The 27,853-nt window shown below is 40.5% G+C and overlaps 1 protein-coding gene across 1 annotated transcript in view; it reads left to right on the forward strand.

Annotated features, from left to right (window-relative positions):
- babam2 (BRISC and BRCA1 A complex member 2) overlaps positions 1 to 27,853 on the forward strand; it is a 76,012-nt gene that overhangs the window by 13,809 nt on the left and 34,350 nt on the right. Inside the window, exons 5-6 of the mRNA XM_056393760.1 lie at positions 6,394 to 6,588; positions 8,007 to 8,081. Of these exons, the coding sequence (XP_056249735.1) occupies positions 6,394 to 6,588; positions 8,007 to 8,081 (270 nt within the window). The remainder of the gene's footprint in view (positions 1 to 6,393; positions 6,589 to 8,006; positions 8,082 to 27,853) is intronic.

Raw genomic sequence — 27,853 nt, forward strand, 5'->3', positions numbered from 1 at the left:
GCGCTCAGTCCACAGAGAAATGCACAAAGCCTGTATTCAAAAACTGAACCATAAATCAAGCCGTCAGGACTGCTGTAACTTTGTGATGTCACAACAAAGCAGTCACCACTGTCAGACATGCCCTAAGCCCCACCCACCTGGACCCACCTCCCAATCTTGCAGGATTTTGTTTCTCTAAGTATTTACCTGAAATCTGCTATATTTTTATTCCATTACTCAGAAAACAGTCAGCTAATCAGAAGAGAGGCTCAGAGCCTCCTCTCTTCTGATTGGCTCACTGACCTGTTGTTGCTAGAGCTCCAGAGAGAAGCCTGAGAGAGGAAATGAAAAAAAATTAAACTGAGATGGTTTTTGGTTCTTAAAACCACAAATATATCTTCATGTGGATCAACACTTCAAATAAATCATAGGAAAAAATTTAAAATATGTGACCTCTTAATTGGGCAGTAATTTGTCCTGCTACAGTAAGAACTGAGTATTTTTCAACTTTAAAAAAAAAAAAAAGAAAATTAAGACTATTCAGAGACAGAGACATTCTTTGTAATTTAGATAACAGGTAACTCCCATTAAGAAAATGAATTGTAAATCCAAACTAAGCATTTTCCTATCTAAGAAAAGCAATCATTCCCAGCTTCACATTACCTCCTGGTAATCCTGAATGCAAAGTATTGGTGAGCATTTCCTATCTGCTGCTCCAGCTCATTCCCTGTTGCTGTTCTAACAATGGACCTCAGGTGGCCCATAAAGCAAAATTATGTCAACCTGGGCATAGTGTACCAACTGTTGCTCCCGCTTCCTTCCTGCTTTAGGGAATAATGTGTTCCAGCTTTTATTAGAGTTTATTATTGGCAGTGCTCACTGACAGGTCTGGGAATGCTTTTAGTGGGCAGGCTATTGTTTTGCTACCAGAGATGGCTGGTGGAAAGGGGCTTAGCAATTCCTTAACACCAGCTGAGGGATGGGAGAAAACAAGAGACACAAGCGCCAAGACTAAGATGGGACAATGGTATCAGCTCTCGCAGTGGATTGGTGCTGCGCTAAAGCAGTAACTGAACCTCATGAAAAGTTGTCAGAAAAGTGCTATTTCTGACAACAAGTTGCACTGCGTTGGACACAAACCACACGGATCACAGTGAAAAAACACTGGGCTGAGAATGCCAAGTGTCTTAAACACATGACAAGAGCAATTTAGCATGATCTTAGACTTGGCACTCTCCGGGGGCGAAACAGGGTGTGAGCCCACACTTGAATTAGAGACTAACAGAGATTAATTTAATACTTGGGAGTTTTTTAATGCCTCACACTTTCAAGTCTACAGCGATTTATTGGATCAGGTTGCCAGCATCTATAAAAATCACATTTAAGACGTAAAAACAAATATCTTCTCTTGGCCTATATAATTATCTTGCATTTTCAGATGCCAGTCCCTCTCTCATTGGCCTAAGATAAATATTGGATCGAAGATGGTACAGACGGATGGCACAGGAAGACATAATTCTGTCAACTTGGGTCTATTCAGTGCAAAGATGCCCAATTTAGGTGTACATTTTGTTCTTAAAGGAAAACACTGTGTCTGTTGAGTTCTTCCCTTATCCTCAACAAATGTACAATACGTTAGACTCATTGAAATTGTATCTTACAGGAATAACTGTGAAGCTAAAATGTCTTTATGGATGTTTCCTTTTATTCGTCCAATACTACCTGGTTGGTTATATTAGCTATTAGCTACTGTTGTCTTTATGTTGGTCACCCCATCCAGCACTTTAGTCCAGACTGAAATATCTCAACAACCACTAGATGAGTTGCTGTGACATTTTGTTCATTCATTCAACATTCATATTCCTCACAGTATGAAGCCTACAGACATTGGTAATCCTCAGTCTTTTAATCTAGCACCATCGTCAAGTCAACATTTCTGTATGTCCAATATTTTTGATGTATGACCAAATACCTGCAAAAAATAATGACATTCCCATCAGCCTTCGCTGTACTTGGTGCTAATTACCAAATGTTAGCATGTTAACATACCAACCTACGATGGTGAATACGGTAAACGCTTTACCTGCTAAACATCAGCCTGTTAGCATTATCATTGTGATCATGTCAGCATACCGACATTAGCATTTAGCTTAAAGCACGGCTGAGCCTAATTGCAGCCTCACGGACCCCAAGAATGACTGTAGACTCTTAATCCTGTTAATAACTGTTAGTAGATCTAATTGAAAGAGCCTAGTTAGCTAAACAGCTGCTTGTTTTTGAAATTTTTAATATGTTTAATTTGACTTGTTTTACATAATTTGGAAACTTTCCCTGTAGTTCATTTGCCTTTACATGTTTCTAAGTGAACTAATTTTCCTAATTATCTTCGAAGAACAGATCATTTTCTTAATTTTTTCAATCTCAGAACCACACACTGCCATTCTGCCTGTCTAATTGGAAAATGTGTAATTTGAGTAAATGAATCAATAGGTAGAAAGAGCAAGCTTTTTTTTTTTCCTTAGATTTTAAAAGGCAGTGTGTTCTTTAATATTTATGTCTACCAAGTGTGTTATTTCGACTGTTCACACTGACTTGGGCACACTGCTACATGTATACCCAAAATGCTAAATCCTAATGCTAATCCAATATATTTTTAATGTGCAGTTTTTAACACTGATATTGAATCAAATCCTAATATCTTAAGGTAATACGATTATAAATTGCTTCCCTTATAAATACGTCCTCTTCTCAAAAAAAGGAATGTATCAGTGGTTTATTTATTAGAGGTGACAGGTTTTATCATAAGCCAAGTTTAGGCTTAATCATTTGACACAGGTTTAGCCAGTGTGTTTTGACAAAATAATTGGATTATAAGGTCCAGATTGAACCACTGAGTATTGTTGAGAGCTATGATATCTACCCCCTGTAGATAAAGCCCTAAGAAAGATGTTCCCTCCATACAGAATGATCTAGAGGGCATGTAGATGGCTTTATTTGTTCATTTCATTTCATCAAATGTTTAATCTCAGCTCTCAAATAGCCTCGATTGCAACTATATTTTGTTTTTTTTTTATGTATCAAATCTGTACATTTTCCGCAGGGCTTATCCTATTCATGACAAAAACACATAGATTTGTTTTGGCACACACAGCCTTCAGCAGAGCGTATAAAATCAATTCAGTGAAGAGTCTGTACACACTCACATGTCTACACACAAACGCACAGACACACACACATTGCAACACATGGACATTGCTTTTTTGGCTCAGTGCTTTTCACTCTCTCTCCCTCAATGTTCGACCAATGCTTTACTGCAGCAGCATTCGAGCACTACTTTGTTAACTCAAAGTCAGAACATTCAGTACAATGCAAGATGAACCAGTGTGGTGTCTTGTTATTGGCTGTAACATGCTAACAGCACGGTCCTAGGGGAAGGCGCTGTTGGTCGGTTGGTCCGTCAGCCAACCACTGTGGTCCAGCCTGAAATTTATGACCGAATACCTGCAAAACTAATGACAGTCCCATCAGCCTCAGCTGTACTTTGTGTGTAGTGCTAATTAGGAAGTCGCAGCGTGGTCACTTCCCTTTGCCTTCTTAAAATACATACACTACTCTTTATTTATACTGGGAGAAGTCAATCTAGCTCTTTTCCAGAAACACCCTGCTTCACCTGGGAGACGCCCAGTAGAAGCTCAGCTCCTCTGTCATTGGCTGGTGAAGAGCTCCACTGGAGGCAGCTGAGGTTAAGTACTGAGCTTGAGGACATCTGTAATTACTGAGGGAGTGTTTCTCGTTCACTCCTGTCCTAACACACAGGAATCTGTCTGGTTTCTGTGCTTTTTCAGTCGTCTTAGGGAACACAAAAGAGTTTGTACTGCAGCTCACTTCAGTTATTTTATTAAAGTACTTTACCATTTCATTATTACCCACAAATGAAGGCAGAACTGCAGAGTCTCAGTGCTGTTTTCTTTGGCACTGCCTTACTTGCCTGAGCTCTACATATTTTTTTTCTTCCTCCTGTCCCACCTCTGATCCCTCCTCCCTGCCTCTCCTTGTCCTCAGCAGAGCTTCACTGATATTCTGTGTCACAGTCCTGACACAGCACTTTCTCAGTCTCTCCTCAGTTTCAGCTCACTCCTGCCCTGGGGCACTGCCCTGACTGCCTCCTTTGGACAATGCCCATCCTTGTTTGCATCGCCCCCTCGTTTCGGGAATCCCGGCATTGCTGGTAACCACTGGTGGATCAGGACGATGAGGTCACTGTCTCTGTTTAGCCTGTCCTTGCCACCCCACCCCCCACCCCCCCTCGTTTCTTCTATGGCAAGGGGGGATGTGGGTTGCTCTAAAACAATGGAAGCTTTCTCCATTGGGCTGATATGGGTTGCCACAGACACAGACAGATAGACACACTGACAGACTTGCAGTCGGGGGGGGGGGGGCAAGCTAACGCAAGTCAAAGACATCCTGCTTTTGACACCTCAATGTGATGGGTATTAATAATTACAGTATTTCCAGCCTCTATTAATCCTCCCACCCACTCAGTACACATTAGAATGGCTCTCTATTCTGATTTTCTCTTCATTTAGGGTGACCTGCATTTAATTGGTTTTAGTGCTGCAGCATGGCAGGGAGAAACAATGATGAACTGTAGTTACACATTTACTTTGGCATGGCAGTTATGTCATCAGGTTGCACAGCTTGTTGTTTGTCTACTCACAGTTTGAGTCTTCCAGGAGTATTTCACTTTCAGAATGAGATGGGGAAAAGATTCACTTTCACTATTCAGAGCTAAAGGGCTGCACAGGGGCCTGTGTCATACCCAAAAGAAAGCTAAGCCCCTTTTGAGCCATTTTATCTCAGATATTGTTGTCATCATCTTCGTCATCTTCATTTAAATCTCTCACGGGGGAAAAAGGGGAGAAAAAAAGTTTACCCAGTTGCACATTTAATCTTACCTTTATGAACAAAATGACTTCATATGAATGAATCATACCACTTTGATGTGAAAAGTTGGTGATGATGTGAAAACTAGAAATGACAAATGCCAACTCCTCAAAGTGCTGTTTCCTTAAGGGCGCATAAATCTCCTTTTAGCCTATATAGATTTACAAGCAAGAGTCTTTCCAAAGTCCAAACAGTGCAGTAAACTCATTAAGCCAGTTTTATGTTTGTTTTCTTTGCTTTGGTCTTACTCTCGCAATATTCATTCTCAAGAGCTCAGCCCTCCATTTATTATCTTTATTAGACCAAGACATGTTTCCCGTAATATCCTGTGCATTTTCGCACAGTGCTGTCTGCGTTAATTATAAGCATTTTATTCCTCATGCATCAGTGGACAGGAGGAAAAACTTCAGTTTGGTAGAACTAAATCACCAGAGGTCACGTCTGGTCACGTCTTGTTGCATCTGCTCTCTCTTGTGAGAGGTTGTTGCAGTGTTGTTTGCGATGGCTTGAATCGGTGAAAGGGAGAGTCAGTATGCGCTCTGGACCATTTAGATATGCAAGGTACACTAATAAATCAGCTGAAATGCTTCAAGTTGACATGGTTGTAATTGTTATTCTAGCAAATACAGAAGTGGGTGTCAGCTTTTTCAAATTTCAGCACCATGATAAAATGATATAAAACAACTTGTGTGTGTGTGTGCGTGTGCACTTATCAAAAATCTTTAGCTAACAATCAGTGTGTTAGCAGAGGCCAGAGGAGTTTCAGATAGAAGAGGTCAGGTTCAGTACTTTTCCATTTCAACTTAAATCACTCTGTGGCAACAGGACATCCTTTAGCACAACCCTTTCCTCCTGATCTGGTAATGGGAAGTACCATTTGTCAGGATTGGGCTATTGCTGAGAATCTTTCTTCTTTTTCTCCTCTATTATGTTTAATGGTAATGGTAATAGCACAGTGTCCTATCCACTGTTCTACTGCTGCTTATTAATTTCCCGATGTATCTTAATAAGTTGTTCAGATTGATCATCTCTTGTATGTCAGTGGAGTCAAACTGCATATTTGACTGCTGTGTACCTTTCATTAATACTGGAAACGAACAAGACCCTGCTCAAGACAATGGGTAGTCATCTACAACAACAAAAAACTATCAACCCCAGTGTGTCTGTCAGGATGGTGCCATTAGAAGAAGTTTGAAATCTTGAAATCTTTATTCAGTTTGTGCTCAAAGCACAGCACTCTTTGTTTTTAATATTATATTGATCTTTCTGTGTGTCTAAGATCAAGGATTTCTTTTCAGATCTGGCCAACAGACAGTGGAGTAGATGCCAAATGAGACTTTTAATCCTCCCGATGCATTTGCTTATTGTAAACATAATAATGGTATATTGGTTTTACACGTTAACATGTTGACCCTTTGAAAATAAAAGACAAATGTCTGTCTTATGCTTCTTCTCCGGTGCCTTCCTCAGCACTTGGTCCAGTGGGATGCAGGGAATCCTGAATGTTTGCTCCAGCTGGTGAAGGAGCTTATCCAGCAGTACCACCACTACCAGTGCCAGCGTCTGCGCGAGAGCTCCAGGCTCCTCTTTGAGTATGACAGCCTGCTGGAGGATCCCAACTACGGCCGCAACATGGAGATTTATGCCGGACGCAAGAACAGCTGGGTAAGGACCTGATGTCCTACATTTGACCAAACCAAGAGTCACGTGATGGTATTAAAAAAAAATACCTGAAGGAAAATTTCCCCCTGTTCACATGTTATTCCTATGATTTGAGTTGAAAATATAAATACATTTGATTATTAAAGAGAAAGATGTGATGGAATGATATGAGCAAGGCTTGACTTCACCCGGTTGGATTTGACCAGTCAGAGCTCTGCCCCATCGTACATGAATTTCGCATCATTGTGCCGTCATGTTGTCATCTGTGCGTCTGTATGCGTGTGTGAAGGGCACACAATGACACTATCCCACGAACAGTACATAACCCAGTTTTATTCCTACACGACAGGTTGCACGTTTAAAGTCAATCTTGGAAAATCATTCATCATAAATTTACATTATTCAAGAAAACAGTTCTCTGTTATATTGAATTGTTATAACTGTCCAGAGCTTCAAAATACAGAGTTTGCATTATGTCAGATCATGTGTATTTGAACACTAATATGTTGATACAAAAGGTATTTTGCTAATGAATCATGAACCGTAATGACAGTGATAGTTAGCTAAAGTAATGGCATAACTAGCATTGCATTTTTTATTAATATGTCACAGTGGCACATTAAGCATTCCAGGCTATTTTAGCTATTTTAAGTAATTAGGAGCTTTAAAATGACAGAGGAGCGTCCCGATAGCTGAGCTGTAAAACTGCAACGTCTCCTGTTTAAAAAAGAAATAAAGTTCACCAACTGCATTTTTCCTAAGATCTCCGCCCTGCAAAACAACGCAACAGCTTTTACAGATAATACAGATAATAAGGGGCAACATTTCCTAAGATCTGGCTGATAAAGTTGGTGTTAGCTGTTGTAAAGTTTGGTTTTGAGCAACAAGAAGTCACTGTGAAGATGAACTCTTACTGTGGTTCAAGGAAAGTTATGATATTATCTTCAAAAACGTTTCTGCTGGAAATGTTATTGCATTTGTTGGGTATGGGCAGGGGTGCTGTCTGAAATGTGTCTGTGTGATAGACCATGGAAATGTGTGAAACGTTTGCAGCAGACGTGTGGTCATATGTGTGGGCTATACTTACTATTTTCTTCTTCCTTTATCTAAATCCAGAAACTTTTCTAACTTAAGAACATGTATTTTCTTTAGATATATTTTAGTTACTGCACGGATGTATTGAACAATCCTGCATAGTTTATTAAATAAGAAAAGAATCGCACTTATATTCCCCAAACTTGGGCAACAAAAAACTGTTGTTTGGTGTTGGTGTTAAACTCAGCCTTATTGCTGGTGATAATAATTTAAGACACATTTTTAAACATTTCATGCATTCATGATTTTAATTTATTTATTTTTTTATATTTTGAAATTATACAACCTGTGTATGGTAAACTTTACCTCTGCCTCTTGTTCTGCAGACAGGAGAGTTTTCAGCCCGTTTCCTTCTTAAACTCCCTGTGGACTTCAGCAACATCCCCGTCTACCTCCTCAAGGTAACCATACCAGACCCATACACATTTTTACTCATACTCATGGTACACACCTTCTTCACATTATGTCCACACATTGTCATTAGGCGCCTCCTTCAGATATCATGAGATATCATGAGTGTCCATTTGTTTATATGCATGTGTGTCCATGTGTTTCGTATGTGTGCAATGATAACAGTAGGGTTTATTTAAATGAACAGCAGTGTGTGTGTGTGTGTGTGTGTGTGTGTGTGTGCGTGTGTGTGTGTGCACGCGCGTGCATGTGTGTGCGTGCATGTGCGTGCGCGCACATGTGTGCAGACTCCGGTCTTGGGGGCTGTGAGTTGACTAATCAGCAAGCCGTCACTCTCGATCTGCTCTGAGCCGCGTGGTGTCTGGAGGCAGCTTAGCCCGAACACTCTCTCTCTCTCTCTCTCTCTCTCTCTCTCTCTCTCTCTCTCTCTCTCTCTCTCTCTCTCTATCTCTCTCTCGTTCTCTTTCATCAGTGATTGCCATTGCCCCTCTCTTTATTTCGAGTCCCCCCCCCCCCATCTTTGACTGCACGCTGGAGGCCCTGGCTCTCTGGCATTTTCAGGGCTAGCCTCTGTTTGTGAAGGGAAATGATGGTAAACATAAGGGAAACAGCAGCCATCATCAGCCTCACATCAGCCTTTGTCCCCATGTCTCTCAGACCTGGAGCACTGACACTAGTCCCTCTCTGCTGGCTTTGAGTCGACTCATCCAAAGTCAAAGCAGCCCCGAATTGTGGCTGGTCATGATCAAATTTTATTTTTTATTTTTTACCTGCTGTGTATTTCTTGAGGTAGGAAAGTTCGGAGACTCAGCCCTGAGGGGAGCACTGCTGGTGACATTTTTTCAAACAAGCATGCTGTCACTCGCTGGAGGTTTCTATGCAAATGTTTTCAAAAGCAAGGCAGACACACTGACACCTTTAACCAGTGGGTGGTGGTCTAAGAAGAACTCTGTAATATTTAGTGATGTTATTAGAGACGAAATCTTGGATGTGAATGTACATTCCTGTCACCCCAATCATATCATGTTCTCTGCTTCACATGTACACACACATGCACACGCACACGCACACATACGCTCACAGTATTATGCTGTATTTGGCAGCTAGGGTATACATAGTATCACCATGGGAGCACTTGAAGACTAAGGAAGAGTATTGACTTGCAGAGAGAAAAAAGTAATGAACATCAGCCCACACCTTGTCCACCTACGCATTACAGAGGAATGGGATTATGCAGCACATAGGCTGGACTCTAAGAACACAAATGTACTGTACGCCAAACCGATGACCTGGATTTTCAGTTTGACAGTTGTCGTGCAATTAGTTCTGTCGGTTTGAATGCTGCTTCAAGTCAAGCGGTTTTGTGCATTTCTTCACTGCAAGTAATTCCATAGATGTGCTGTTGTAGAGCAGCTGAAGTGCAGTTAATTCACTCCTACAGTACTTCCTGACTGAGCAGGCAGATATACCCTATATATATATTCACTGTGAAGGAACATTGAAAAGCAAAAGTCTATTAAACTGAAGATGATATGTGAACATGAAAATATCGGCCACACAGGGCCAGATTTGCTGCAGCTTTTTCAGCTGTCACCTATGCACAAGTGTTCGCAAGGTGTGTCTTTCTCCTAGCTGCTCATGCATTTAAGGGAGGACCATGCAAATAATAGGAGGAGACATGTTAAGGGTGGGAGGATTTACTTAAATCACACAATTTGCAACCGTTTCTTCTGTTGGGAAATATCTCTGCTTCTGAAGACCAGGCCTAAACATAGTACAAATGGGATTTAAAGAGCAACAATAGAGGTTGTACCAAAGACAGGAAATATGAAGTTTTTAACCCTTTTAACATCCATATGGTGTTTTTTATATAATACAAGACATATCATGTGCGAAATAAGCTGTCAACACCACGACTAAGTATTTCCACCTGGAACTGCAGTGAACCAATTACAGTCTCATAAAGACAGATTCAGACAGCCAGGAACCAATCCTGTCAACTTGCAGGGACAGGGGGCGGGGCTAAATAAACCGGAAACTTTGTCAGTACAGAGAGCCACAGTTTACATCAGCACAACCACTAACACTGTGTCAGCCACTGTCAGTTACAAGCTAACAAACAGGATAAACACATAAAAGATGCTAACTATGCTAACCGCTCTGATCCATCTTCTAGTCTCTGGTTCTGGTCTCCACAGACTCCTGATCTGAGTCTGGGTCTGACTGAGGCTCAAACATGTGAGCCTCCTCTAACCATCTTGATGCTCTCTGCTCTTTCACCTGTCCACCTGGTGTAAGCAGTGGTGGTGGGTCCAGAATTTCTCAGTGAGGAAGTAAGAGTAGATGAGCTTCCAGCCCTAGTTTTTTATTTTTTATTTTTTATTTTTTTCACTTTTTATGTGGAAAATCATGGTAATCAAAATATTAATCATAGCAGAGGATTTTTAACGTATTTGAAAACATGTCTGGAGAGGAATAGGCTTAAAAAACTATTAAGTAACACAATAACTGAACACTGATAACTGAACTGTAACACACATGAATTGTGGACAGGGAGTTTTGGTCTAAATGAAACTGAAATAAACTAAACATCCATATCAACACCATCTCCACCTGCTCTTAGCTGCTGGTCCCGCTCTCTCTTTCTACCGGTCGTGGCGCCTTGTTTTGTCTTTTGTATTTGTATTATTATACCATCTTTTCATTTCCCATGAATGTGTCCTTTTGTGTTTATAATTAGATAAACTGTAGTATCGTTAACCAGTGTATAGTGTTGCGCTGTCTGACAAGGGTTCAGAGTCTTGTATCTGTTAGTTAAACTGAACCTCTTCAATCATACATCATCTCACTGACACCTGAAGCAACATGCCCCCACCAACGCCAGCCCCCTTGTATTATTTTAACACAGGGCTGTTTTTGGTCTGAACACCCACTAAGCCTTCAACATGCATTCCAGCCATTTTAAGAGCCATCCTTCTTTACAAAAAAAAAAAAACACTTCAAAAATCAAAAAGATGATACTCTGCAGACAGAGTGTAAGCCATCAGCCAGGTACTGTGGGTAGAGGTCAAACTGTTGACCTCCATTTGAATCAACCTCCCATCAAATCCACGGATGTCCTTGCTTGAGGAGGGAGGGTTTGGCACTGAAGCGGAAATTTGTTCAGACATAGGCTACTCTTCACCGCTAGTGAACGCCGAGATGTTGCTGGTGGGCGCAGAGCCGTGGAGGACGACTGTTACCTGGAGCGAAGCATCCGCGTGGTCTGAGCTCACCACAGTGGACATGTTTACCTTCCTGCATGGACTGCCCAGCCTCGGGGAGGGGGGAGGAATGCTGGTCTGTTTATTTATTTATTTATTTTAAAAGGGGGGCAGTCATAGTCAAAATGAAAGAGCGGAGAGCAGAGAGCGGAGATGAAGGGAAGATAGTGAAATGCACACAGATGGATGTTGGCAGTTTTCTTCCCCTTTAAAGGGCATGTAGTTCTCTTGGGCACCGTTTTAGTGTCTCATCCTTTGATTGTGCCTTGACCTCTGGGTTGTCACCAGTTTGAAGTTGCTTTTACTTACAACCTCTCATTTAGCGCTGGCCCTTGACCTCCCACTATAACACATATCAGTAAGGTCTTATGGCTGCAGTAAAACCTGACTCCGTTGTTATGTTCTAGTTAACTCATTTAATCTGGAAGGTAGGAAGAGACATAAACATGTTTAATATTCAGGTCAAAATTTAGAATGGAATAAAACTTTAATTATATATCTTACTTCATTTGACCTTTTTCCATTAATTACAACCATCACCTTCTCTTTTAATACTGTCCTTTTTGTGGCTGTCGTTTGCTCTGCGGAGTGCATATATGTGCAGCGGCGGCTTGCCTCTAAATGTCTACACTGATCAGCACGGAGTGACGCCACGTTCGTGACTGAGCCCTCTGCTCTCGCTTCACTTGAGCTTTGTTTTCCCCACAAGCACTGACCCATGTCACCAGCTCCAAAGCGATTTCTGTGTGTGTGTCTGTGTGTGTGTGTGTGTGTGTGTGTGTGTGTGTGTGTGTGTGTGTGTGTGTGTGTGTGTGTGTGTGTGTGTGTGTGTGTGTGTGTGTGTGTGTGTGTGTGTGTGTGTGTGTGTGTGTGTCTGTGTGTATATTTGGGGTCCTCAAGCAGCTGCCATTGATCCAATAGGATGTTTCAGGTGACCTAACTCTGTTCTGTTATGTTCTGTACTGTTGTAGGTGATAATTGATGGAGCCACATATGCTGCTAAGAATCACTGCCACTTGAATTAAGTGTTGTCTATTAAGTGTAATTTTATGCACATAATATGATTGAGGCAATATGGGAAGAAATTATCTTGATTATGATGTTGATCATTTTAAAACACAAAATATAACAATTTCAGTTGAGCGTTAAAATCCCCAATTAATGAATTCAAAACCTGGAAACTGAAGAATTGTATATCTGCAAACAGATGTGTATTTAACTAAATAAATCATACAACAATAAACAATAACCTTCAGTTTTGTCAGAATAAATCCTTATAAACCCCACGTGAAATGTTTACAGCTGCTGATGTGTGTGAAAGCTGTAAAAAGCACTTACTGTCCTGTTTGTTGCTGAAGGTTTCCCTGATAGCCCCGCTGCTCGTCCCAGCGGATCGGTCTAATTGCTGGTTTTTGAGACTGTATGCTCTTGCGTTCTGCGTGTTTTACTGGAAGGTGATGCTTCATGTTAGTCTGCAGTATTTCCCTTCCCATCTTTGTCGTCACAAGGCATATTATTAGTGTCTATCATTATTATTATTGTTAATATTAATTGGCATTGCCAGTGTTGCTGCTGTTATTGTAAATAACAATAACCTTAAAAGAACCAGTCTGACAGAGCGTGAATACAACAATTAAATCATACGATAATAAACAATTCTACTAATGATAATACAACAGTATATACAGCTCTTCCTGGTCTCTCTCCCCCCTCTTCCCCTCGTACTCCTCTCAAACTAACCGGTCGTCCGCCCTGAGTCCTGTTGGAGGTTGTAGTTTTCACACTTGAGCATCTTTACAGATTAGACTTACGAGATATAAAGATTTATGGGTGCTGTAAAGCAGATTCTGTTACCTTCAAACAGAGCCACGATCACTGTTTCCCGCTGTTTCCAGTCTTTGTGCAAAGCTAAGCTAGCCAGCTGCTTGCTGAGCCTTATATTTGACAGATACTGTAGATATGAGAGTGATACCAAATCTTTTCAACTCTGCTGGAAATCAAATAAGCATATTTCCCAAATTAACAAACTACTCCTATAAAGCCATATTTATATTTGTACATTTTTTTCCTTTTTTTTATCCAAAGCTTCTTCAATGGCCAGACACTGGCATCTCACTCCCCCAAGTCAACTTTGCTTCCTGCAAACCTGACCTGAGGGAGGGCTGCATTGAGCCCCGGGCATAACAGTACCTTCAGTTCGTCTGCTCAAGCGGTGCATGCTTCAACAAGAGCACTTACATCTAATTAGTTTTACTCTAATTATTTATTATTTCTCTCACTCTCTCTCTCGCTCTCGCTCTCTCTCTCTCTCTCTCTCTCTCTCTCTCTCTCTCTCTCTCTCTCTCTCTCTCTCTCTCTCACTCACACACACACACACACACACACACACACACACACACACACACACACACACACACACACACACACACACACACATATTTTAACCTTCGAAGCTCCACAGGCAGCAGCTGACAGTGGAGGGTCAGGGTGAAGCAGAGCCTTGGGCTTCCGTCCTGTCTCTTCATTTGTGGTTCCAGCGTCAGTGACTCGATTATTTCTGTACCTCCTTTTCATTTCCTGCCCTCTTTTTTTAATTCTTTCTTCCAAATATCAACTCTTAAATTAGCTGTAGGCAAATGTTGCATACCCAAATGGCGCTAAATGAGAAATTTCAAATAAAAACTGAACACACAAATCATAGTTAAATTGGAAAACAAAATATAACATACGCAATTCCCTTTTTGGTTGATCATAATTAGATATTTAAAGTAAAGGGGTCTTGACTTTTCTCATTTTAATCATCGTCTATGCACTGGACTTTTGGTATAAGAGTCCTCACTGCTGTCATGGCGACAAGCAGACTTTTTGTGCCTTATAATTCAACAGTGGTTACACGTAGGACTTTTATCAGAGTGCTTAATTTTAAAAGCATCAATTTTAGCAAAATGTGTACTGTATTTTCTGATTACAATTTAAGTTGTGAACAATTTCTTTAAATTGAACTACATTCCTGTATATGTGTTCTATTTATGTGTTAACCAAAACAAGGTTTCACCAAGCATTATCACAAGACTCAGAGCCTGTACATTCGATATGATGTAATTAATAGTTTAATTGGGATAATCCAGCTACTCTGCCCTCTGGCTGTCTGTGGATTTGGACTTGCACTTATATAGCACTTTTCTAGTCATACTGACCACTCAAAGTTCTTTACAGTACTGGCCACATTTACCCATTCACTCACATTCATACACTGATGGAACAGCCATCATGTGGGATTCAGTATCTTGCCCAAGGATACTTCGACATGCGGCCTGGAGGAGCCGGGGATCGGACAACCGACCTTTAAATTAGTGGACGACCCGTTCTATCTCCTGCGCCCCAGCCGCCCCATGTCATGTACACTCAACAGCTGAAGAGCTACTTGCTCGGTACCTGTCTGAAATTGACCTAAGGTGATCACCTAGATTGTTTTTGTAGAAACTAGAATTATAGCATTGCAGTTATACACCTCCACCAACCAGCCAAGTTGCAGGAAATATGGTCACAATCTCTCCTTCCTTAGATACAGCTTTGGATAATAGCCAGAACTTTGAATTTTGCAGAACATTATGATGTCACAGAGAAGTTGACCTTTGACCATTCGGATATAAAATGTTATCACTTCATTATTTTATCCTTATAGACATTTAAGTTAGTGTTAGTGTTTTGTGAGGTCACAGTGACGTTGACCTTTGACCTTTGACTACCATATTCTGATTAGTTCATCCTTTAGTCCAAGTGGACTTTTGTGCCAAATTTGAAGGGAATGTCTCGAGGAGCTCCCGAGAAACTGCGTTCACAAGGCCAAAACCGTGTTTTGTGAGGTCACTGTGACCCTGACCTTTGACCACCATTCCCTGATGGCTTTAACAAGATATTGCGTTCACAAAAATGTGACAAGCTTGCGAACGAACGGACGCACAACCTGAAAATATAATGCCTCTGGCTGTCGCCGGATTGTATCCCTGTTGTTTTCCTTTTAGTCATTGTCATTAAAATTTAACTTGATATAGCTTAACATGCTGTTTTATTGTTATTAATTAATTATTATTAGAAATTTGATACAGAAACAATTAAGTGTTCAGCCATAAAGAAAACACCTAAAAATGGTTTAAAATGTCACACCCAGCGCAGTAACTTGAATAATATGTCCCTGTTTTGCTAAGTTGTGTTATTTCTTGAAATGTATACCTCAACAAGACAGGTACCTTGGAGACAACCATTTTTTATATATTAAATCTACTTTTTCTACACCCATGTTGTTTACAGTCCTAAACTGCTCAAGGGCATGCAACTCTACTGAGTTTAAAATGTCCTTTGAATGATTAACCTCTACTGAAAGCTTCTGCCTCTTTACCACAGGGATTTTTTCTCTGCACATTTCAAGTTTTGACACACTACAAAAATAAAAAATAAAAGCATCCCTCTAACCCTATATCAGTTTTCTCACTAGTGTTAAATGGGTTATGAAGAGATCAAACCAGAAGCGTTACTGATGCCTGAGGTCATCTTTTATTAATTCAGAGGGCTGATTAAGTAGGTGTTGTTTATTTAAGTCTGATTTTACCAACCCACTCTTCAGCTCTCTCTGTATTTCTTTATTGGATGGTATTGATATTGTGCGTCTCGAAGTGTGGTTCACAAACATTACCAGCCACCAGTCATGGCCAAGTAATGAACTCATCATGAACACGACAAATGATGGAACGATGGAGTGTTTGCAGATGAACAATGATGATGATTAATGCATGTCATACAGTTCTAATTGGGTTTAAAGCAACCCTCGCTAATGATACATTTTCATCATATGGAAAATAATATATTCCTCCTTTGAAATTTATGAAGCTCATAACAGTGCGCTCGGATTTGAATTTATGCGTTGTGAATAGTTAATTCATTGTATTAGTTATGTTGCTGTTAATGAGAAGCAGTTTGTGCGCATTGGATTCAGTAACATGCAGTAATGCTTTGCAAGAAAACCATAAAAATAGAAGCAACTTCACTTTCCTATTGCGAAATACACTCAGCATTTACATGTACAGTCAGTAAAATCAGTTGGGTAATACAGTTCTGTGCAGAAAGGAATAAAAGTAGTTTAGGTGTCATACATTAAGATGACATGCATTAAGGTACCAGGCAACTGACTAAAGCCCCCAGGAACAGCGCTTTGAGCTTTGTGGAAATGATGCTACGGTGACGAAGAGTTGAATTTGCGGGTCACATGATGCTCTGGCCCAGAATGAACGATTATGAAATGAATAGCTATTAAACAACAAAAACAAACTGAGCAACACACACATTAAAAAAAATACCCTTTGTCTTATTGTAATTTGAGCTATCTGGTCAAATTAAATTGCATCAGTTTTATTTATTATGTATTTTATTTTGGTGCCATCCATGACGGATTCTAATCCACACGTGGTGTGAGCTAGGCCTGCAACTAATGATGATTTTCATTACCGATATTTATCTTTATTTGAGTTAATATTTTGGTTTATAACATGTCAAATAACACGATTATCATAGCTGTCAATCAAATCTTTTTCCATAGACAAAAGCTCTGTATTGTGTTGTCTTCCCAAATAGTCATCAAATGACAATCGAGGATTTCCACCTAAGGCTTCACTGTCTGGCTCTTACATTAACCTGAAGTTGCTATGACTCGTTTAAAGCTGTGAAGTAAAAGCAGAACTTGAACATGAGATCCACAGATGGTTTCCATATATTATTAAACCATAGGACACAGTAAGTAAAGGTAAAATCTTCATATTTAAGAAGTGCCATGATTGTCAGAGTTGTATCATTCTGTGCACCAGACTTCTTCTTCTTAAGAAAAAAAAAAATGCTTTAACTCAACTCCCCCACGCAAAACCCAGATTAAAAGAGCTGGAGAGGGACACAAAGCCACTTATGTGACGGCCTACACCACTGAATCACCACTGGCGACAGAGCACCTTTTGGGTATTCCAAGCCAGCATTCATGCTTGTTTATGTGTTTGTCCAAAATGTTCCTGCTCCCCCCCCTAATTTTTAATTTTTTTTTGGGAGGACACAGTAGCTACCACAGCATTCCACGAGATAACTCAAAACCTCATCAGGCTGCAGCAGCTGGGGTTACTTTACCTTTCCGGTTGCCACATAATTGTGGCTCCTTTCTCAACCACTCCTGAGGCTTTCGTTGTTGCGGTTTTTTCTTTCCAGCTTACGTCCCCCTCTGCGTGGCAGTTGAGCTTTTGGAGAAGTCGTGGCTGAAGATAGCCCGCTGCGTCACATGATGAGTCTTTCACAATTCTCTGCAAAGACCTGGAAAACAACTGTAGCCACTACATACACACACACACACAAATGTACATTAACACACAAATAGGAATGCTAACGCACCCGTGCACATGTATTCTCACCATATGAACATGTGGATGTGACAAAGGAGACCGCGGCTTTTAACATCATCGTGTGTGACTACAGCACCCATCATTTAAGGTCCATTAAGGCTATAATTAAAATGACCCCCGGTTGAGCGTTACAGCTGTCTGTGCTGTCAATACTGTCTGTTGTGTCATTTGCTGTGTCATGACCAGAGCAAGGAATTCAATAGCACTTGTGTCTGCTGCGCTCTTTGACTGTCTCACTGATCTGTTGGTTTGACCTGCTGGCTGCGGTTTCTACCACATGGCCTCACATCAGGTCAAAAGATCTGCTGTCAGTTGATGGGACTGAATAGGATTAGCTGTTTCTGGGTTGTGCAGCGTAAAAAGACTGCAGTGTTAATGCTGATGATCCTATGACAAAAGGAAAAACAAAAAAAAAAAACAAATCACCTAATGGGCGCCTCCCATCCATTACCTTTTTGTCTTTCTATTCTCGGCCCGTCTACTATTTTGAGAGAAAGCTCGGGCCTTTGCGTGACTATTGAGCATTTGGTGCCAAAGCAAGTGGTTGTAATTTGTGGCCTTGCCGTGCCCTTGCATGGTAAACACTGACTAAGAGCTCAGGAATCTTAAGAGCTATAAAATAATTGCAGGTTACTCCCATAATGCCCAGAGTGGTGTGCTGCTCCTTGCCTCAGCTCTGCCTTTTCTGTCTCATCTCTGTTTTTTCGTTGTGCAGCTTTTACTGGCGCCACATAAAAAAGATAATGCTTTTCCTGCTGTATGTGAACTCCCTTTTACTCATTATAGTTGTTATCTAATGACAAAAGAAAATGACCTTGTCCCGTACAGTGTTAAAAAACGATTTAGCAAATGTTAACTGTTAACTGCCATAACTGTTTGAGAATTCTGTTCTGTTATATTGCAGTAATTGAGATTTTATAGAAATGGGTTGCAGATTTCCATTTTCTCTATAAGTGTTCCCATAAATCTTTCAGATAAATATGATACATTGAAGTCATCAGTAATGCTCGTCCTCTTCCTTGCAAGTAATTGTGGTGAGATGTGAAGCCAAGATCCCTTTTGCCAGTGACGGTGCGCTGTCTGCACTGTCATAGGATTTTACATGACACTACTATTTGTTTTTAAATCTGATTTACATTCATTGCCATCAGTACTGAAAATGCAAAGCCGATTTTCAGCTATGTTTTGAATAAATTCAGGGTAAACCAAAGCGTATCAGGATGCATTCATTTTGTTGTCATAGTGCTTTTTGAAAGATCTGTTGCTGAGTGATGGCGTATCTGTATAGCATCAAGACATGGCATTTAGTAGGAAAGCAAGTTGCCCAAAAGACATTGTCAAGTAATTGCCAGTTTGGGCTTCACTAATGCAGTGTACGACTGAAATCTGAAAAGGCCAGCCAGTGCTTCCACGCAGATAAACAATTATGTGGCTTTTAAATGGTGGATGTATTATAGCTCGGTATGCTCTTGAAGATGAATTTAAATGTCAGACGTTAACAGCTCTAAAACAGAAATATGAAGTGAGGGAGCAGAAAGTGTTGAAATAAAAATAAAGATTTCATTCTCAAGATATTATTTTATGTTTCGATATTTTATGTTTGTAATTATAACAAAATTGCAGTTGCTGATTTTCTCGCTAGATAATGTATATTTCAATGTTTCTAATTGATGATTGATTCAAATTAGGCCAAATATGGGTGATATTTGCTCCTTGACGGCTTTGAGTCCAAACTGATGGCAGGAAATGCACACCCCTCTCCTGAGTTTGCTGACACAGCAAACTGAAACTCCCCTGTTGCAAGATGTTAAATGCAGTTGCAAAAGAGAAGGACACAGTGGATTGGTGGCTTATCTTATAAGGGAAGTCTTATTGTAAAGTGTAACCAACCTTTCAACTGAGTAGAAATGTTCAATCGAAAGGTTTCTGACAACCACATTGACATCACCAGTACTTTGTGATCAATTGATGATCACAAACTGCTGATATTAAAGGAGGTAACTGTACGTTTTGTTATTGCTACATAGTTAACGTTAGCATTAGCAGCTGTTTACTTACCATTATAGAAGGAACGTTGTAAGTTCAGCATCAAACTTCATTCCTTTACTCACCAGCAGCTGTTTCCAGCAGTGGAAAGCAACACCCATGTGAACTCTGGTTTTGCTTTTATTTCGATCACTTTTCTTCAACTGAAGTTAGCATGCTAACTCAATCACTTTCAAATGTGGAGTCACTGTAGCATGTAGTCTTCCCTGAAGAAGTAGTGCTGCTCAGGGGACGAACTATCACCTCTTGTATTGTAAAGGCAGTGAGGGTTGAATGATGGCTGGTAAGTAAACAGATGTTAATGCTAAAGCTGGCTATGTAACTAACTGATAACGGCTGCTTAATTTAAAGCTGGAAAGTCTGACAAAAGCCAGCATCTCAATTCTCCATATTCAGGCTGATCAAAGTTTTGCTATGCACATCATGGTCTGTAGCATCCAGCTACATCACTACCAGCTGCAGCACAGCTGCCAGAAATGATTCGCTGCCATTCTAGCAGTTGTGGGTGGGACCACTTGGTCCATGAGCCACACCTGACCCCAGGTCTTTGCCTCCACTCTGCTATGTTGTATGTACCAGATCTATTTTTGCTGTACCTGCTTGCATCTCTGAAATGTAAAATTAACTTTAGAATGTGTATAAATACCTAAAATTGACAGTTGACTTTAAATGATGATTTTATTAATGCGTTACATTTTTTAATAACCTGTCATTAATGTCTTATCACATATACACATGAATTATGCTGCATTAAAACATGTCATGTGATGACAAGAGAGCCGGTGGAGGGGGGGAACTGAAACGAGGTTCAAATGAGACACGTTTTGGATATAGTTGTTCTTATTTCCATATTTCTGTGTTTCTGTTTTGAGATCGAAAGTATAGTAGTCATAAAACTCGAAAGTAGTGTAAAATTTGATCACAGTGCATAAATACTTCCCTAACTGACTTTCAACCAAGCTGTTGCTACAGATAAAATCATTATTTTCCAATCACAGCATCATGAACAAAAATACAGGTTAAAGACAACAGCTGTTCTGTGAGATTAGCTATTTTGACATTTCTAATAAGTATTTTACCAATTCCCCAGTCTGTAGTCCCACACACAATTAAGAAAAACTAAAAACATGTTCCATTGACATCAAGAGAATTTCTTCTTTCCAACGTTTCCTTACAAACAAGGTCTTTGCTGATTAGTTTCATTTTATAAAATTTGGAACGACCAAGTTCACCTTGAAGTATGCACAGTCTAGAGTGTGTTAGCCATGATTAGAAAAGAGGAGGACACTAGGACTGAATGTACCTGTGGTTTATCGATTGAAGATTGAAGTCTGTAATTGTTAATAATTGAGGCTCCTAGTTAGAGATCCAGAACTTCGTGTCTGATTCGTCTCTTTCACAAGCTCCATGGAGGAGAGAACCCAGCTGTGATTACTGCCAGGTGGTTTAACATCTGGTACTCCACAGCTTTTTAGCCTGCTGAGAAAAAGTCTCACGATGAGAAAGTTAAATGGAGTCTGGATGAAGCGGTTCTTATTATAAGGAACTTGCTTTCATCTCACTCATGTTTCGAACTGTCACGAAGAGAGGACGGACAAACTGTAGCTGTGGAACTGAAATCAAAGGACATCTGCGTACTGCCGTGTAAACAAATAATGTTTAGGGGTAATGCAGACAGTTTAATGTTTTTAATCATTAGTGCATGTTACTGATGTCTGAGGCCTCCCTGTAAAAGCACCTGTTATAGTGAGAATATCTGATTCAGATTGCAGCTGCAAATGCACTGCTTCCTCTGCAACAGCAAACATGGCTGTAAAATAATAAGATTAAAAAAATAAATAGAAAAATAAGATCTTTCGAGAAATTGTGTAATTAGTATGTTGCTTTGATGTTTTGAACTGAGGTCTCCATCCGCAAAGAATTGTAAAATTCGTGGCTTTCATATCCCGGTCAGCCATACCTTACCAGAGCGTCCACTTAATTGCATCACCCAAAAACAGATCCGTGCCCTGACTGATATTTATGATGTGCAAGAGGAATCTGTGACCTTCAAAACTGTACAGAACTGACATTATTATACAAAATTCAATACCATCAAATATCACATTGACATATGTTTTTGGATTCTTTGCTATGAAACTTGAAATTTAGCTCAGGTTTCTCTCATTTCTCTTGATCATCTTTGAGCTGTTTCTACACCTTGATTGGAGTCCACCTGGGGTAAATTCAGCTGATTAGACATGATTTTGAGAGGCACACACCTGTCTATATAAGGTCTCACAGCTGGCAATGCATATCATTACAAATAGCAAGCCGTGAGGAGGAAGGAGCCGTCTGCAGAGCTCAGAGAGAGGATTGTGTCGAGGCTCAGATCTGGTGAAGGCTACAAAAAAAAACTCTGCTGTGTTGAAGGTTCCCAACAGGACAGTGGACCCCATCATTCTTTAATTGAAGAAGTGTGGAACAACCAGGACTCTATCTACCAGGGTCTTCTTTATTCTAAGAATGAAGACATGATCGTGTTCATTGCGTGTGATTCGTGTTGACACCAAACATTACCAATACTGTAGGCTGTTATTATCTTCAGAAAATTAGCAAGAAACCCTCTTGTTTATTTAACCATATATGTGCCTTGCATTTTACTGGGTGCAGGTGATGTGATTTAATACAGTGCAGTCTCATTTTAGTAGTAATTTTAACACTTGGACTGTTGTGTGCTCATTGGTTAGGGTTGACATTGGGACTGAGCCCAAGAAAACATTATGAAAGCGGAGTGCAGTTCTCGGGAAGTCCCAGTTCTATGGAAATTTCCTGGTTATATTAAAAAATCGATTCTATTGAATTTCAAATAGAAGTCTAAATAAGGAGTTGTTTCAGCTCCTTACACTGCACTATTGAATCATACTGCTCTAAAAGTGAAAAGTCACAAGGAATATGAGGTTGTTACATGTTGGGGAGAGTACGACTCCAGCATGTTGCCTGGAATAGGTATGACTGGGCATGTAGACAGGTGGATGCACTCCAACCTTCATCTAAATCCTAAAAATAGAAAGTCCATGGAAACCAGAAAGGATTTTATCCATGTGCTTGTAAATATCAATTTGTGGTTAATGATGCCCACACCCTGAAACACCCTTAGAGCCAAGTGTAAATATTTGAACTTATGACATAACCATTTCTGTTCAACTCTGGTAGCACCCATCTACTGGCTCAACTTGTTTTTAGTTTACGTGAAAGTGGCTATGGCGATGTCTAAAGGCAAACCAACCCAGAAGTTTCTTTATTTTCTTTGTTAAGAACCGTATACAGTATTAAACATAAATGTTGCCGTTGATGTCTTCACAGTTAAAACATACATATAATGGCTTGCAACACTTAACAAAAAGGACAGAGTGCATAGTGATATATAGAAGAACATCACTTTATTCCTTATCATCAGGAAGTGTGAAAACTGTGTGGGCATGTGCAGCTGTGCTTGATACACATCTCCCTCAGTCTGGTGTTTTGTTGTACCTTTCGGGGCAGGGCGGCTTAAGCAGGAAAATCAGGCAGGACTTGAAATAATGTTGCACAGTCATGAGCATAAGCTGCTGTAGCTAGCTTGTCTATCACGCTAACAATAGCATTACACAAGCAGAAAATTATACACCTCCTCATAAAACCTTATTTCACATGCAACTTTATTTTTTCCCCTTAATCATTGTAATAGCTGTCTGCCATGCAACATCCTTTTTACTTGTTTTCATTCAGCATGCATTTAGGAAAACAAAGAATTGCTGTATCCCTGGAGGATGGGTCATTTTGACTGACAACATAAAAAATGGCTGTATTCCATTCAGGTGTGCCTAGGTGTTGCCATGGCCCTGGTATTGCGTATGTTTGCTTAAAGGTTGAAGAACCCTTTGAAAGCAAGACGATGCATGTTCATCCCAAGATTTTTATCTTAGACATCTTGGGATGAACATCTGAATGTTTCTCATCTACATGAGATGGTAACAGACCAAGAAATGCAGCAGAGCACCAGCAAGGAAGAAGCTGCTAGCAAATAAACAGCAACTAGAGAGCCATGTTTTAGCTTTTACTAGAACATCCTGATGGTGCACACAGACATATTTGAGTAGTGTCAGTTGTTGCTTTTCCTTCCATCATTAGCCAGGATGTCCATCATGTCAAAGGGCTATTGGGTGGACATTGAGGAGGCTTTCTGTTTTACAGGTCAAAGTCCAACACAGGTGACCTTTAACCTTCCAATGCTGCTGAAGTGGGTCAGAGATCACAAAACCAAGAGTACATTTTTAGATTTGTCCATCCTGTATGCTTCAATGGCAGTGAAAGATTGGTGTCGCAAACATTTGCATAGACTGGCCGAAGTGTGACTGAGCTCTCCACCTCTATCAGTAGTTCATCGTGTCTGGTGACCTCACATTAGGTCTGTTTAAGATAAATAGCTGAAAAAACTCATGTCATTGAAGTGTTCACTGTTTGCATTCAGAACATGTAATAAAGCCAAATGATAAAATTATTCAAGCGTAAATGTGACGAGGTCAGAGGGTTCAGGTATTTGTTTGGGTACAGGTGGCTGTTGCTTTATGTGTCGCACGTCCTCGCCTCCGTCAGTGCATTTCCATCCACTGACCCATCACTTGCAGCGACAACGCTGGTGCCGCATTGACAGACGGGTTGTCGGAAAGGTCGCGCCCCGAGGTGGAGGAGGTGGAGGAGTCAGGCATTCTCCATCATTCCATGTTGTGACACATGACTAGTGGCACCAGAGCCTCGCCTCATGATGAGGTGGTTAGCAGCAACAGAAAACGTGAGCTGCTTGACCTTTCATTTCTTTCACGTTGCTTTATGGCAGCTCCTATCTATTCGCCTGCCTGTCTCTTCTTCTCCTCCATGTTTTTTTCTTCCCCACTTTCAGTGTCTTTTATACTAAGCTAGTATTCCTCATCAGAGGTGAGAATTCATCAGAGACACTTTCCTAGCCTCAAATCCCATTGATGATGACACATTTGGCCTATTAAGTGTTCATATCTATCGTAACTAGGTGTGGGAGCATATGCAGTGACTAATTTCACAGAATGCCTCTGACGCTGGTGAATTGATAATTGTCTGCACATGATAAACAACATATTCCTCACTGTAACTTAGTCATCACTTGCCTCATGACATGGAATCATGGAACATATTTACTCATCGTGATGATGATGACACTTTGGGCCATTTGCTTTTATTTGATTATCTTTTTTAATCAGTTTTTTTCTTCTTTAGTTTATTTTTCTGTTTGTTTCTTCAGTGTGTTATGTGCATATGCTGAAAACATACAGTATTTGCAGCAAGTGCAGCATTTCTTGCCCTTTAATTTACGCTAACACCGTCTTTTTTTTAAGAAATGGTTCCATTTCGGCCTGTTGAAAAAGCCCACACCCTGTTATTGATGTTGTCTCCATCCCCATGAGTACATATAAATAGATAAAGCTCTCATCTTCTATATTAGGAACTGATGAAATGTAACGTGCCTTTCAAGAGACGTAACATTGGAAGCTTCCGTCACCTCCTTTTGAAGTGAGGAGGTAAACGGCAAGTTGAAAAGAAGAGCCTTAGGAGGAGTGGTTAGAGAGCGCGGAGCTCGAATCCACTCCCAGTAATGCTCCAGTGACCCCGAAATGACTCCCTGATACCAAAGGTCATGCCCGCCTCCTGTCTCCCTCGGCGAATCTGCGATCCACAATCACCCCCACCCCCCGTAACCCACCCACACTGCAGCTCCTAACGAAGATTCCCACCCACCTGCTTGTACCCCCAGCTGAGCATCAAGAGGTTTCCAGCATTACAGTCTCAGGAGAACCCCCCCCACCCCACCCCCCACCCCTCCACCCCCCCATCCTCCGTCCCCCCCTACACTTCTCCACGCCTCCATGGAATTACTTCCATCTGGCCTACTTTCCGCCCTCGCTTTATATCACGTTGTACACTATCTATATGATGTTTTTCTGTAACACCTCCAAATGTCCTTTCTTCTAATCCTTTGTTGTTGTTTTTTTCTCATTTCAACCCTGATATTATTCAGCTTTCATTTACCTCTCAATTCCTTGGCCTTCTGCGTGCCTTATTCTGCCTCCTGTAGGCCTTTTATTAACACATTGGTGGCTTCAGGGTGAAATTGTGCCCCTATATGTTGCCTGTCTGTGCTCATTTGTGAGTCTTGGCCTTTGCCTACCCTCGGCTTACCAATGTCTCCAAACCCGAGTCTACCTTCTCCTCCTGTCTTTATTTCTCAAAAGCACAAAGGAAGGCATCATAGCTTATAGTCTCAAAGTAGCAGAATGTGAAAACCAAATATCAGCAAATTGATGTAGCACAAATCAAACATACAGTTTTTCACTTCATCCATTATTTTAAGCAGATTTCGCTAGCTCGTTGTAAGTACTGCTAAGATACTCTGTAATGTCACATATAAGTTGTTTTCAGATACATTAACCTTCTACAGGGAACTACAAGGAAGATATGTGGGATATTTTTATGTCTTATAGCTCCCATTTGGTATCAAAGATTACAGTTGTGTATTAACACAAGCAGTAGGTTATTGGACTAATGGACAAGCAGGCAGGATTTGTGCCGTGCAATAAATACTACATTTGTACTTGAGAAAATCTTCATTTTTACCATGAGCCAAATGATTTGTGATTTCAGTAAATGCCTTTATTTCACGGTTATTTGGGCCCAACACGCCATCGGTCCAAAACAGGGGGTAAGGGGCTGCAGTGGTTCAAATGACTGGAATAGTCTCATTAACACTGCAATGGGACAAAAACACGCTGCAACACTGTCAGCGAAGCAATATTAATGCAATTACAATTATCACCCCCAGAAAATGCCACAATAACCAGTGCGTTAAGCCCCTGCTCGCTCTTGCCTTTTCAGCTTCTGCTCTCAGAGTGCTCGTGGTTTCCAGTCTCCAAATCCAGATAAGTTAAAAAAAACAACAAAAAAAACACACACACACATCTTGTTGATTTGAGATTTAAATATGTTGCGCATAACTAATCACTAGTCAAAAAGCCCTTGACTTGTACGTCAATCTGTATTGTGTCATCAGTATGAACATACCAGATGCATTGATTCTGTTTTTTTGGAGCACACAGACATGCAGTTATGCATATGCAAACATGCTTGAGTCACCCGTGTGGCTTTAAGCCGCAGCGTCACACACTTGAGATTCATACAGCGAAGGCTAGATCATAGCTGTGACATGCTATCAGTGACACACTATCAGTGACGCTTGGCCATAGTCACACATATGACTCGTATTTCTGTGAAACATGATCAGCGTGGTTAAGTGTCTCGGTGGCGCATCCGTTGATCATCTGCCAGCTGCTGCTGCAAAGAATGTAAAGATTTTGGCGGGTGGCCCAACTCCTGAGAAACAAGTTAGAGCCCCTTTAGTGTTGCTAAACGTATGGAGTAGTCAGCAATATTACACTATGATGTCCGTTCTTCACACTTGATTCTTCTTTTTTTCTCACCTCACATGACGTGTATTGACGACTGTGGCCCCGCTGGTCGTATTAACCTATATTTCACCCATGGTTATGACTCATTATTAGGTGTCTCATTCAATCTCATTTCCAAGAAGTGGATTCTTAGTGTGTGGCTTTTTTAGGGTGGAGACACCATTGGTTAATTGTTTTGCAACACACTGCACTTGTGACTTGTTTGCAGTTGTTCCAGCTTCTATTATTTCCACTATAGTGGATTAGACAGACTCTTCAAAATAACTGAAAAAAGCTTGGGCGCATAACTGAAACTGCTCTTAGTCATCGTAAATTGTGGTTTTATTTGTTTGTTGGTTTTAGTTAGTTTTCTTCTTTGAAGTTATTGTTTTAACTTTTATACCATTACTTTTAATGACTAAAGTTTGGTAGATTTGGAGAATCCTCTGCCTCATTTTCACCATATTAAAATCAATGAGGAAATGAACAATTTTTTTTTTACTAAGTATATGTTGTATACTTTTTC

Source organism: Seriola aureovittata, chromosome 13, assembly GCF_021018895.1.
Source record: "Seriola aureovittata isolate HTS-2021-v1 ecotype China chromosome 13, ASM2101889v1, whole genome shotgun sequence".
NCBI classification, from domain to species: domain Eukaryota; kingdom Metazoa; phylum Chordata; class Actinopteri; order Carangiformes; family Carangidae; genus Seriola; species Seriola aureovittata.